This window comes from Fusarium falciforme, chromosome 11 (assembly GCF_026873545.1).
Source record: "Fusarium falciforme chromosome 11, complete sequence".
Classification (NCBI taxonomy): domain Eukaryota; kingdom Fungi; phylum Ascomycota; class Sordariomycetes; order Hypocreales; family Nectriaceae; genus Fusarium; species Fusarium falciforme.
Window position 1 is genome coordinate 1,053,854 of NC_070554.1, and position 13,111 is coordinate 1,066,964.

Genomic DNA, 13,111 nt, shown 5'->3' on the forward strand with positions numbered 1-13,111 from the left:
TGATGCTATTCCCAGGGTGGTCACGTGATCGGACTTTGATACGTGATCGGATTCCGGCTACCTCGACCGGAATTCCAGACACTCTACGGATAATGAGATCTGGGGGAGGAGAATCGGACTCCGGTACCCACCGACACCGGACCTGCTCTATCAAGAGGGGTGATAAAAGGCCCAATGGACGAGACCAATGGACAAGGTCAATAACTCATCAACTCGACCAACAAGACGCACCAGACTATAATAATCTCTGTCTGTCAATTGGCAAATCAAGCCCTTCATTCGTCTCTACCCCACCATTCTCCTGGAGAGCCAGCCAATAGCATCACTTGCACTCCTGCACAAGTAATCACCTCGCAATGGCCTCCAACCCTTCTTCCTATCTCATCGTGGGAGCAGGCGTCTTTGGCGTCTCCACCGCCTTCCACCTCATCAAGAAGTACCCAGACGCCTCGGTCACCATCGTGGACCGGGACCCCTACGACGGTGACAACCGTGTGGCGGCGTCATGGGACTGGAACAAGGTGGTCCGCGCAGACTATGATGATCTCGTCTACTGCCGCCTCGCCATCGAGGCCCAGGACGTCTTCAAGTCGGACCCGCTGTGGCAGCCCTACTTTCATGAGACGGGCGTCTACTGGATCTGCCGCAGCGACTACGCCCAGGATGTCATCAACAATTACAAGAAGCTAGGCCGCAAGGCTGAGATTACTGCTGTGTCTGTCGAGGAGGCCAAGAAGCTGTATGGCGGCCTATTTGATCAGGCTGACTACACTGGCGCCAAGGAGGTGCTCATCAACAAGACCAGCGGCTGGGCCGCGGCCGGTGACTCTCTGCGGGCCATCACCCGCGAGGCCATGAAGCTGGGCGTCAAGTACGTTGTGGCTGATGTTGCGACCCTGCAAATCGATGGCAGTGGTCGATGCACCGGCATCAAGACTGCCAAGGGCGACGTCGTTTCGGGCTCGAATGTCATCCTCTGCACGGGGGCTTACACATCCAAGCTGCTCGAGTATAGCGCGGCGAGCAGTGGTCTCGAGGAGCTCCGTGCTGGCCCGCGGATCGTGGCCGGTGGCATCACGACAGGGATGGCTACTCTGGACGAGCGGTCATATGAGACAATCTACTCCAAGATGCCTGTCGGATTCCAAGGATACACTGCCGCAGAAGGTGATTTACCCCGTTGCCACATGTTTCACAGCAGCTAACAGCCATTTACAGGACCCTTTATTGGCAGCCTTCCTCCTACGAAGGACAGGGAGCTCAAGTGGTGGGGACGCACCATCTTCAAGAACACTCGTCAGGTCCTGCCTGGACGGTACATCTCTGCGCCGCCAGATGAGAAGGATTATGCGCAGTGGAAGGTGTCTGGCAAGCTCAAGGAGGACATTGACTACTCCAACCAAGTATTCTACGGAAACAAGGGAGCCCACTGGACCATGGAGAAGCACCGTATCTGCTGGTAAGTTTTTTTTCCTTCTCCAACAGCGAGATAGCTCCGACTGACGTCCGACAACTAGGGACGCCTTCACAACCAGTGGAGACTTTATCATCTCCCCACACTCTGGAGCCAAGGGCCTCTACGTAGCAACCTGCGGCTCGTTCCACGGGTACAAGTTCTTCCCGGTGCTGGGCAAGTACATCGTGCAGATGCTTGAGGGCGAGCTGTCTCCTGAGCTTGCGGAGAAGTGGGCCTGGGACAGGGAGCGGCCCGACCCAGCTCTGAACCCTGAGTGGCCGAGGGCAGAGATGAAGGATCTGGCCGATCCCGCAGCGAGGTTGTAAATTGTGATAGAAGCTGTAGAAGAAGAAGGAAAGAATGCATGCATGTTTGGTGTGAGGGGAAATGCGTCCTCCCTCCTGCGGAGAAGGGGGCATGCTCGGGAGTTGGCCGGTGTCGGCACAGGGCTTGCGTGGCAGGGGATAACAGCATAATCATGACTATCTGTATAATGAATAACATCATCGAGTTGCGTTTTTTGAGTCAGACTGACAGAGGCAAACCGGACCGTGCAGTGAACTGAGTGACTGGGTGCTAATCTTTGTCTTATCTCGTGCTATTGCTATCGTCTCCTTTTCATCCCCACTCTTGCCTCTCTCTCCCCCCACCTGTTATCTTTTGTTTATCTCCGGTGCTTGTCTCCCTTTTGGCACTTGTCGCTGAAGTACCCAGTTAGGATAGTGAGGCGAAGCCTTCTATAATGCATACGAGTCATCGGTATCGCAGCATGGATGTACGATGTACCGCTGCATCCGGATATTGTACATGTGTGTGTGTGACCTTGTAGAGCGTGACTCTGTAGTGGATGATCTGTAGATGCCCAACGTGTAGCTCAACAGTCTAGCAAGATAGATACAGCATAGTCCCTTGACCTCACCTGAACTCGTCTATATCTCCAACTCTATTCCCTATCCATCCACTACCTACACCACCACGACCGGATGTTAACGGAGTCGCCATCAGGTGGACCACACTCCTTAGTCCCCCGTTAGCGCACCCCCGGTATCCGTAGTGAGCACACCTAACCCCGCGTTATCAGCCAGGGCCAATAGCTGATGCGGGGTTTGCAACGGCACGGATTGGCCCTGAAGTGTTAGCTTTTAGTGGAGGGTGCCCCCAAGTATTTAGTGGAGGCGGGCCCCTTCTTGCTCTTACGCACACCGTAGGTCCCGCTACAGTTGCCTCTGATCGATCTCCCCCTGTCGGTGCGAGTTGGACCACCCAGCAACTAAATGACGCCTCCAGACGAAAACACCACCACGAGCGTTACCAGTTCTCGCGGGAGACGGCGATCACATCATGCCTGCCTCACTTGCAGGTACGTTTCTCTCCCAGTTTACCCCATATGCCTACTAACTCGGCCAGGCGCAAAAAGACGCGCTGTCCTGGCGAAAAGCCGGCGTGCTCAAGTTGTGTCCGTCTTAAACAGTCATGCTCTTATCCGCCGGCGATAAGACCCTCCCAGAGCGGCCCCTCGGTACGTTTATACCGTCTCCCTGACGCTTATTACATCTTGACGAATTACAGGAGGAGAGGTTGGCTCACTTGGAAGAGAAACTGGATTTCCTGCTGAGTGGAAGCTTGTACACAAGCCCCAGCATCTTTGGTGTCATCTTGTGCTGACTTGTCATACTAGGCCTACCCACACCGCTCGTCAACAGCAGCAACAGCAACAACAACAACAAGATTCCGCCTTTGAGGAGAACACAGACACTTCTGAAAAGTCGTATTCAGGGCATCCTCTGGGTCGTGAACCGAGCTATCCGACCAGCCACCCCTCGGTCAAGTCGGACTGCGAGAGTTCGACGCTGAGGCCGAGCCCAGCCGACATCGCCTGCGGCATCGCCCTCTACTTTGAGTTTTGCCATCGGCAGCCCATCTGGTGCTTTGAGCGTGACGAGGTCAATGACTTTGCCTCGCTGCATGATGAGCTGGCTTGCAGTATCCTGGCTTTGACGCTGCGCTTCTCGGAGAACCGTGATCAGTCGCAACTGTATGGCAACAATGCCAAGAGTTTGATCATGCTCCGGATCGCCAATGGAACAGTGGATCTTGCTACTCTCGAGAGCTTGTGTCTACTATCCTATTCTTCTTTTATGGGTATGTCATTCTTGACAAGTTTCTGGAGCCTAGCTAACTTGCATAGATGGAAACGTTCATCTCGGTCAGTTCCATCTCGGCCTGGCCTTCCAGCTCTGTCGATCTGCCATGCTCGATCTTGAATGCGTGTATGGCAGAGAAGATCCGCAGGCAGACCGCAAAAAGAGGCTTTTCTGGAGTCTTCAGATGCTGGAGCAGTCATATGGTCGACAAGAAGGTCTTTTGAGTGTTCCAACCGAGATTTGGCGGCCATCCTATTCTTCATATCGCGGACACCACTCTGGCGCAGACCCAAGAGCACCAAGACTACCGCGAGACGATCTTGGATGCTCAACACCAAACGAGCCTGGAATCTGGAACACAAGTGTCCATCTGGGCTGGGTCTGGAGTCAGGTCAGAAAATACGTCTCTGACTGCGCTCACAACAACCTCAAGGAACCCTGGCGTCACGATTCCATGTACGCCAAGGTCCTAGCCGACTTTATGGAGACGGAGAATAGGATCCCCATGTGTCATCGGTACGACACAGTCAAGTTCTATGAACGTAAGGTAGAGGATCTCAAGATGCACCGGGACTATTGGGCGCCATGGTTGAAGGAGCAGTTCACGTACCACGTGATTCCCACTGTTCTCAACCATCCGTTCCTCTACATTGTTGGTGCTCAGCATAATCCCAACCTTGCTATCCCGAATACCTTTTGGAGAAGGTCGTCAGAGCTTGCGCTGCTACACTCAACCTGGATCGTTCGTATGATCGATATGGTTGTGGATAAGCAAGTACCATTGGCGGATCCATTCTTTGGACATGTCGCGGCTATCGCAGCAACAGTACATCTGTACTATTGCTGTGCTGCTGCTACGAGACTCAAGCACAAGTCAAACACGGACTTTGCAAAGTGCAGGAGGTTTCTGAAGGGCTTCATCCCAACTTCAGCTGCCTGCAGAGCCTTGGTATGTCTCACATGAAAGTACAGAGAACGAAGCTAACAACTCATAGGATCGCAATCTGGACAAGATGACGCGAATTGCCGCCGGTTCTGAAACCATGGACGTCGAAGATTGGATGCCATCCAAGATCTACCTCAGTGTACCCTTGATGTGGAAGATTCTGCAATTCAACACTGTCGCCGACTCCCACGAAATTCCACACGCCGGTCTCCTGGATTCCTCTCTCGTACCAGTCACTGCCAATGAAGACCCAAGCGAAAATCTGACTCTCGAGATCATCGTTGCCACCTCGCCAGAGATCACCATCAACACAGCCGATGGCGGCCAAGAAGCACCCACCATGTCGTACAAACCCACCCTCTCTTCATCATCACAGCCTGACTCGGCGCGGGACACTGTCAGCGACGAAGTCCCTGTTGACGACAGCCTCACGCTGTGCACCACGCCATGGCTGTACGCAGACTCATCACAGTTTGTCAACATAGGGGACATGGGCTATGACGACTCGCAACCTGCCATCAGCGAGAACAGAGGTTCTGCCTGGTGGGAGGGTGAAAATTTTAGTAATATCATGTTTAATCACTTTTAGATTGCGTAGCAGGCTTCCAATTTGAGGGGTTCACAAAAGTTGTACACATAGAGTGGGAGTTAATAGAGAGTCCTTTGGGAGTTGGGCATGCCTACCTACACGGACACAGCTCACGACACACAAACCCTGCAGAACACGTCCAAATCTCCTACCGTGCATGCCTCCCGCGTCTCCAAAGTGTGGATCATGCGGAGTCTCATGGTGCTGCAAGCATTCCACGCTCTCTCACGACCCTCCCGATATGGGGCGTCCGGGGTGCCGAGACCGGGGAGGCGAACAGTCTGGGGTTTTTCGGCTTGATGTGGGGAAAAGAAGCCTCCTCCGCGGGGAAACCGAAGCGGAGATGACGAATTTCAACGCTAGTCATGCACGATTTGTCCAACCCTGGTCTTTGGCTTGGGGCCAGGAACAGTGGCTTGGTGAGTCATTTTAGTCAGAAGAAGGGCCAGAAGGCTTCTAGCACAACCGGATATGTCGACCGAAGTGATACTCTGGGGTGAGTCTGGGGTAATTATACGGGGGTTTGTTTAGCTCCGGGGTAGTGCAGCGTGATCAGGTCATGGTCCGGGAATGGCCTCGTCTCGAGTCAGTTTCCAGGGGATCCAGTTGCCTATTCCAATCATGGAATTGTTATTACCCATCGTGATGACTGTGTCTGTGCTTCTACTCTCGGGACCTTCGGTGCGCGGCACATTCGCCTCGCGTTCGGGTTGGTGATGTTGCTGGCTCATCATCCTATGGGGTTGGGAATCCTTGATGACATTTGCTGACCAGTTGGGTTATAGGAAATGATATGTGAACCCCATGGCTTAGTTAGATACGAGTAGCTGAATTGTTGTTCGAGCTGGCATTTGTCAGATCCGGGTCAATGCTACCGAAGCCTCCACTAGTAGCGCTATTCGTCAGCATTGTCAATGAACTTCCTGTTGGAGGCCACATAGTATGATGCATTCTTTACCTGCACATCATACTCCGTGGGGGTCATCTGTCCAGAAATCAGCATTCTCGTGGGGTTCTTTTCGCCCCTCATGTGTGAAGACTTTACCCATCTGGCTAGTAGTGGTTACTGGGAGCCACGGTTGCCTGAGGCCTGATCTCCTGGAGTACAGCCATAGCCATTGCCACTGCGAGCAGCTCCCATGCGCACCACTCTGTGCCTTTTGTTCTCGAAGCCCTATGAGTACCGTTCAAGTTGCTGAGAGGAAACAACTGCTAATGTCCGTGGCCTTCAGATTCAGAAAACCTCTCATGATCCGGGACGACGATGCAGCAAAATCTTACATCCTAGGGATGGTGCCTTGTCGATCGCCCTGCCCCTTGTCGCCTTCGTTGCAAACCTTCAATAGGTCACTGCATATCTATATCTTCGCTCGATTAGGGACCTCCAGCCTAGAAACGCTTCCGTCCACCTACCACGCTCCTCATGGAGCCTGCATGCTGGCTGTTGCCTTTTCTTGGGACATGTGAAAAAGCACTTTTGTTCCATGGAGCAATCTCAAAGCCCGTAGAAACCTATTTGGCGAAACCAGAAGTATCATAGCGGACAAATCGTAGCCAAAATTATCGTTATGAACAATCTTTGTGTCAATAAACAACTCCATGCTACCAACGCCCTCAAGATCACGACCATCATCTGCACCTTGGCAACAAGAACCAGCTGAGCGACCAGTCCTCTCCGTTGTCTTTTGCCGAAAACGATCCCTTTTCGAACCCTGAGGAAATTATTACAAAATTAGTTTACCCATACTCTTTTTCTCTAATTCCACATTGCCGATTCTGCCTCGCTCTGACTTCAGGTTTCCGGGGACACATTGGAAGATTGTGGTCTGGCACATCTCTCTCATCGCAGTTTATGCCTTTATTGACTAATTGGCTCTTTTTTGGCATTTCTTTACTCCCATCGCGCCTCAATGACAAAGGGTTGGTCAGAAGACGTTCTCATCTGCCGTGCGTTCGGGCCTCCTGGGCCTGGGCGTTGCGGAAACGGTGTTTCTTTCGCGAGTTAACATCATTGGAGGAAAAAGCCGCTTAAGAGCGCGTTAAGTCGGGCCAGTAAGCTCTATTTGTATTGGAAAGGCAACCGAGAAAGTCAATTGCGCTTTGATCCAAATAATGTTGTATCACTACCTGTGCATAGTGTTGTCACTGCTGTGCGCAGGCTGGACTCGATATCATCAATGCTCCGTATACTACCACCCAAGCGGTGAGACGAAACAGTAGTGATGCTCCCGCAACATCACTTGACCACCAACTCAGCGCGTCAGACAAAGCCGATTATCGCTTCCGACTACGGTGAAGGCCTACCCCCGCCGAGTTGGAGAACTCGATCGAGCAGCTGACTTTAGCGAGGAACGAATAGTGACATGGCTCGGACCTTCAAGCCGTCCCCAGCCACTCCGATCTGGAATGGCACTTCTGATAGCGGCCGTTGGAAGAGCTGTCTTTCTGCCTGCAGCTTCCTGCATTAGAGACTGGAGATATCACGCGTCCTATCATCTAGGCACGGGGTCGTCACTACCGGTACTTGATGCCCGACGATCAGAGAACCAACATCTGAACCACCCCTCCCTCTCTTCGTTATCTCCCCCGCATACAGTAGACTAGCCACCCGAGGAGAGATAGGGTGACGTCCGTCGAGACACACCCTCCTGTACGGCTTTCTATCCCGATCACGTGATCGCTCCCGCAACCGGAGGCGTAGGGGTATAGTTATCGGAACCATGACATGGGAGAGACGATCTTATTTTAGTTCAAGTGCGGAGTTGTGAAAGGAAAAGCTATTTGGATATAATTCAACCTTCATCCTTTTGCCAATAGCGTTCTTTTGTGTGGTTCATCTCACAAACCCCCTTCTTCACACACACAAGACCAATGGCTCCCTCACCACGCGTTGTCATTATTGGAGCCGGCATCGTCGGCGTCAATGTCGCCGATGAGCTGGTCTCCCGCGGCTGGTCAGACATCACCGTCATCGACCAGGGTCCCCTGGACATGCCCGGCGGATCTACCTCTCATGCCCCTGGCCTTGTCTTTCAGACCACCACATCCAAGACAATGACCGCTTTCGCCAAGTACACTGTTGAGAAGCTCCTGTCTCTTGATTGCTTCAGACAAGTTGGTGGCTTGGAAATTGCCACCACCCCTGAGCGCTTGGAGGAGCTCAAGCGAAAGAAGGGATATGCCTCTTCATTTGGTGTTGAGGCGCATCTCATCAGCCCTGAGCGATGTCTCGAGATGTACCCTCTTTTGAACAAAGATCTTGTCCTCGGTGGCCTGCACATTCCTACCGATGGTCTGGCACTAGCTGCACGCGCTGTCCAAGAACTTATTAACCGCACCCGCAAGGCCGGAGTGCGTTATCTTGGCTCAACAACTGTCACCAGCATCGACCACGCCGACGGTCACGTTTCAGGCGTCGTGACACGCGATGGCACCATTCCCGCCGACATTGTCATTTCATGCGCTGGTTTCTGGGGCGTCGAGGTGGGAGCGATGGTCGGCGTGCCCATCCCTCTAACGCCCATGGGCCATCAGTACGTCAAGACGACACCTGTACCTGGTCAGGCGGCCAGGGTTCCAGAGACCAACGGCGTGAGACTCCCCATTCTGCGACATCAGGACCAGGATCTGTACTACCGCGAGCACGGTGACCATTATGGCATCGGCTACTACGGTCACCGACCGATGCCAGTTGTGGCCGCCTCGTTGGGCGAGACACCCAAGCACGTCACCGAGCACAACATGCCATCTCGTCTGGACTTTACTCCTAAGGACTTTGAGCCCGCCTGGAAGCTCACTCAGGAGATTCTCCCCATTCTGCGAGAAACCGAGATCGCCAGCGGGTTCAACGGAATCATGTCCTTCACTCCCGACAACGGCCCTCTTGTTGGCCAGGCCCCTGGCTTTGACAACTTCTATGTGGCCGAGGCTGTGTGGGTGACGCATTCTGCGGGTGTGGCTCGAGCCCTGGCCCAGGTTTTGACGACGGGCAAGTCTGAGCTTGATCTCACCGATTGTGAGCTCTCGCGCTTCGAGCAGGTCCAACTCTCCCCCGGTTATGTGGTTGAGACTTGTTCGCAAAACTTTGTCGAGGTCTACGACATTATCCATCCTATGCAGCCCAAGGAATCACCTCGAAACCTGCGCGTCAGCCCATTCCATTCTCGCCAACAGGATCTTGGCGCCTATTTCCTCGAGGGTGGTGGCTGGGAGCGTCCTCACTGGTTCGAGTCCAACCAGAAGCTCATCAAGGATCTTCCTGAGGAGTGGAAGCCCGTCGAGCGCGATGCCTGGTCATCCAGATTCTACTCGCCCATCTCTGCGGCTGAGGCTTGGAAGACACGAACTTCATTGGCCATGTACGACATGACCCCCATTCGCAGACTCGAGGTGTCTGGTCCTGGTGCTGCAGAGCTTCTTCAGCGTCTATCGACTGCGAATGTTGCTGGAAAGCCAGGCACTGTCACATTTACTCTTCTGCTCGATGACCATGGAGGTATTCGCAGCGATGTCTTTGTGTCCAGACTCTCGGAGGACTTGTTCCACGTCGGTGTCAACGGCCCTGTCGACTTGGCCTACTTTACCCGGGAAGCTCGCGTTCAGACCAAGAACTCTCCATACCGATTTGTCGAGGTTCGCGACATCACTGGAGGCCTCGCCAGTGTCGGTTTCTGGGGACCTCGTGCTCAAGATGCGATCAAGTTGATCACCAAGGACGATTTTAGTGAGCGGGCTCTTCCCTATCTCCATACCAAGAAGGCAGTCATTGCGGGCATCCCCGTCATTGCAACGAGGTTCTCGTACATTGGAGAGCAGGGCTGGGAGATTTACACAACTGCCGATAACGGCTTGAGACTCTGGGATGCTCTCTGGCAGGCTGGTCATCCATATGGAGTCATTGCCGCTGGTCGAAGCGCTTTCAACGCCCTGCGAATCGAGAAGGGCTTCCGGTCTTTTGGCATTGACCTGACAACTGAGTACGACCCTTACGAGGCTGGACTCGAGTTTGCCGTTCACCCTGGCAAGGAAGGCTATGTTGGACATGCTGCGCTTAAGGGCAAGTCCAGTGAGAAAGCTGCTAAGCGACTCCGGGGTCTCATCATCAACGACGGACGCTCAATGGTTCTTGGAAAGGAGCCAGTGTTCGCCAAGGGTCGAGCAGTCGGTTACATCACCAGCTCAGCATTTGGATACAGCATTGGCAAGCCCATCGCGTACGTCTACCTCCCTAAGGACGTCATCGACGGAGACACAGTCGAGATTGAGTACTTTGGCCGCCGTATCAAGGCGACGGTCGCGGATCCGGCTCTGTACAAGCCAGAGTCGAGTCCCTATGGACAGACTAGCACGGCCAGCTTCTCGGCTCGTCTATGATTACGAATTAATGGTTTGGAAGAAAATATGGTTACAGTTGGATTTGCAAAGAAGGAAGCATGTTGGGATTTGTTTGTTTGTTGCATGTCAAGACAGAGTTTTGCGTGTAGAGCGAGTCTGCTTGACCTTTTATTGCATGAATTAATATGAGAATAACAACGCTCATTCAACTCGATGCAAACAAGACGCTGTGAGGCGTATCTGTGATAGTCTTTTCGCCAGTTCCCAAAAACACAGCCCGTTACGCCGTCGCTCCCTCAATACCCTTCCGCCAACATCCACCAACATAATAGCAACCTCAATGCCAAATCATGACTTAAACCGAATACCCATTCCCCAAGCCAAAGCCTCTCTTCATAGGCCACGCCAATCCCAGAAAGCATCCAAGTCCCATAGCTCTGGAACCGACCCACGTCTTGAGTCTTTCGACAGCCCAAAGTCGCTTACAGACTGCTTGAATGTAAGACTCGGCTGTCTGCACAGACAGCCACGGTGCTCCGGACAGCCAATCTTCATCCCACCTGAAGGCACCGGGACGCGCACTTGGACTTTGCCATCCAGGGTACCAGCCATCACCATGTCAAAGACTTCTTTCTTTGTCAGACGCGGCTCTGCACTCCCCCTGACCACACGCCGAGCTTTGGCGCAAACCTTGATGCACCACCGAGGCTGCTCATACTCAGCAGCGGCCTCTAAAATTGCTCCTCCGGGTTCATAGAGCGCGGAAAGAGGAAGAATATCTCTGCTTAGGGCAGCTATAGTGATGTCTTTGAGCACATCAAGCTCGCCCACGGTCCAGGGATGGTTCGGAGGGAATGGCGCACCCCTACCGTCACGGCGCGGGATAGTGGCCGGAGGCTTCCACTGTTCATCTCCCCATGCCTTGTCGAGGAACTCCAGTGTTTCCGCTTTGTATGCTTCCGTATCCGTGCGGTGCCTGGACGCCTCAGTTGGGGCCGACTCGGGACCAGGAATTCTTAAAGTATCACCCATTTTCTCTGGTGGAGATTTCGGGACGGTGGATGTCGATTTTGTTTCTCTGTGATGGGTGTGTTTAGGATGCACGCCATCGATAGAGGAGAAGCCTCATATCACATTACTTATATATATATTTCTGCCCAGGTGGAACGTTTGTTGAGAACTGCGGTACAACTCTTGCAAAGTTTGTTTATACAGATGAAGCTTTTTGTATACTCGATGATATGCATGGTCGAGTTCTACCTAGGCTGGTATCAGTCTGTTTTGACTTTCATCAAGCATATATCCACCTTCTAAGCCTCACATCTCCTTCTCAGGCTCATTTGGACACCTCAACAACCACCTTGCCTCTCGCCCGGCCAGATTCCACCTTATCCCAGGCTTCGGCAAACTCACCAAACTTGACAACACTGTCAATGTTTGGCTTCAACTTTCCTGCCTCCAGAAAACCAGTGATGATGTCGAGGTCCTTCCCGAGTGGGGTAATAACAAACCAGAGGCTTTGGACGTTCTTCTTCACGTCTGCTGGGCGGTTGTCCTTTGGCTCACCGCACACACTGACGAGAGTTCCGCCTTCTCGAACCGCGTACCAGGACTGGGCGAGCGATTGGCCTCCGATGCAGTCAAAGACAAAGTCAATCTGCCGGGATTCAGGATCCTCGGCAACCCATTCGCCGATGCTCTGCTTCTTGTAGTCGACGGTCTCCGTGGCACCGAGCTCTCGGACAAAGTCACCGTTCTTTGGTCCAACCACCGCGACGAGACGGCTTACTCCAGCAGCACTCGCAAGCTGGACCGCCCAACTGCCAACTCCTCCAGCTCCAGCGGTGATGAGAAGGCTGATCTTGGAGTTCTTCTCCTTCGCGGCTGTGTCGCCGTTTAACGCCGAGGGATCCAGCGGGCCCTTGGTAAAGAGGGATTGATATGCTGTCAAGGCGCTGATTGGGGTCGCCGCAGTTTCAGCCCAGCTAAGGTTCTTGGGCCTGATGGCAAGCTCCTGCACGCGCGCCAGAGTGTACTCAGCCGCGGCGCCCGGGCGGTTGGCTTCGATGCGAGCGTAGACTTCGTCGCCACTCTTGAAGCCACTGCTTTCCGGAGCCGAGACAACTGTGCCGGCGAGATCCTGGCCTGGGATGGGGATCTTGTCATCGCCGATGAAGTCGGGGGCCCAGAGAGCCCAGTCGAGTTCGCCTTTGCATGGAGCAGTGGCATGTACCTTGACCAGAACATCCTCGGGATGGGTAGGCACAGGAACAGGGATCTCAGAGAGGATGAGGTTGTGGGAATTTTTGTCAGGCTGGAGAACTGCCTTCATCGTGGTGGGGATGTTGAGAGAAGCCATGGTTCGCGTAATAGGTTGAGACCGATTGATGGCAAAGTTAGAATTGAAAAGATGGTTCGAATGAAGCCGAGCGCGAGTAAAGGTAGATGGGAAAGCTTGGCGTGGAATGCTTACAAGAGAGATGACTCTTGACATTCTGTGACAGCTGCTGGTGCCTGTTATCTTGAAACTCTGCTTCCATCGAGTCTATTTGTACTTAATCCTCAAATCTATAGCCTTCCCGAGTTATTCCATTGCTGACAGCCACCCTCCGCAGATTTGTCTTGTGAATACAACCTCTTTG

General features: G+C 53.2%; 5 protein-coding genes across 5 annotated transcripts; 3 read left to right on the top strand and 2 right to left on the bottom strand.

Annotated features, from left to right (window-relative positions):
* Positions 1 to 356: 356 nt before the first annotated feature.
* On the top strand, positions 357 to 1,782 carry NCS54_01325300 (DAO domain-containing protein; the record flags this gene model as incomplete). The annotated part of the gene is made up of 3 exons (XM_053158456.1): positions 357 to 1,167; positions 1,219 to 1,459; positions 1,518 to 1,782. 3 exons carry the CDS (start codon positions 357 to 359, stop codon positions 1,780 to 1,782), a joined length of 1,317 nt encoding a protein of 438 aa, XP_053014431.1.
* Positions 1,783 to 2,730: 948 nt separating this feature from the next.
* Positions 2,731 to 5,135, top strand: NCS54_01325400 (Hypothetical protein; the record flags this gene model as incomplete). The annotated part of the gene is made up of 6 exons (XM_053158457.1): positions 2,731 to 2,816; positions 2,864 to 2,975; positions 3,026 to 3,081; positions 3,135 to 3,598; positions 3,645 to 4,549; positions 4,596 to 5,135. 6 exons carry the CDS (start codon positions 2,731 to 2,733, stop codon positions 5,133 to 5,135), a joined length of 2,163 nt encoding a protein of 720 aa, XP_053014432.1.
* Positions 5,136 to 8,006: 2,871 nt separating this feature from the next.
* NCS54_01325500 (Hypothetical protein) lies at positions 8,007 to 10,508 on the top strand (the record flags this gene model as incomplete). The annotated part of the gene is made up of 1 exon (XM_053158458.1): positions 8,007 to 10,508. One exon carries the CDS (start codon positions 8,007 to 8,009, stop codon positions 10,506 to 10,508), a length of 2,502 nt encoding a protein of 833 aa, XP_053014433.1.
* Positions 10,509 to 10,862: 354 nt separating this feature from the next.
* Positions 10,863 to 11,501, bottom strand: NCS54_01325600 (Hypothetical protein; the record flags this gene model as incomplete). The annotated part of the gene is made up of 1 exon (XM_053158459.1): positions 10,863 to 11,501. One exon carries the CDS (start codon positions 11,499 to 11,501, stop codon positions 10,863 to 10,865), a length of 639 nt encoding a protein of 212 aa, XP_053014434.1.
* A 304-nt stretch (positions 11,502 to 11,805) lies between these two features.
* Positions 11,806 to 12,978, bottom strand: NCS54_01325700 (PKS-ER domain-containing protein; the record flags this gene model as incomplete). The annotated part of the gene is made up of 1 exon (XM_053158460.1): positions 11,806 to 12,978. The coding sequence occupies exon 1, from the start codon at positions 12,961 to 12,963 to the stop codon at positions 11,806 to 11,808; it is 1,158 nt and encodes a 385-aa protein (XP_053014435.1). The 5' UTR covers positions 12,964 to 12,978.
* Between the last annotated feature and the right edge of the window lie 133 nt (positions 12,979 to 13,111).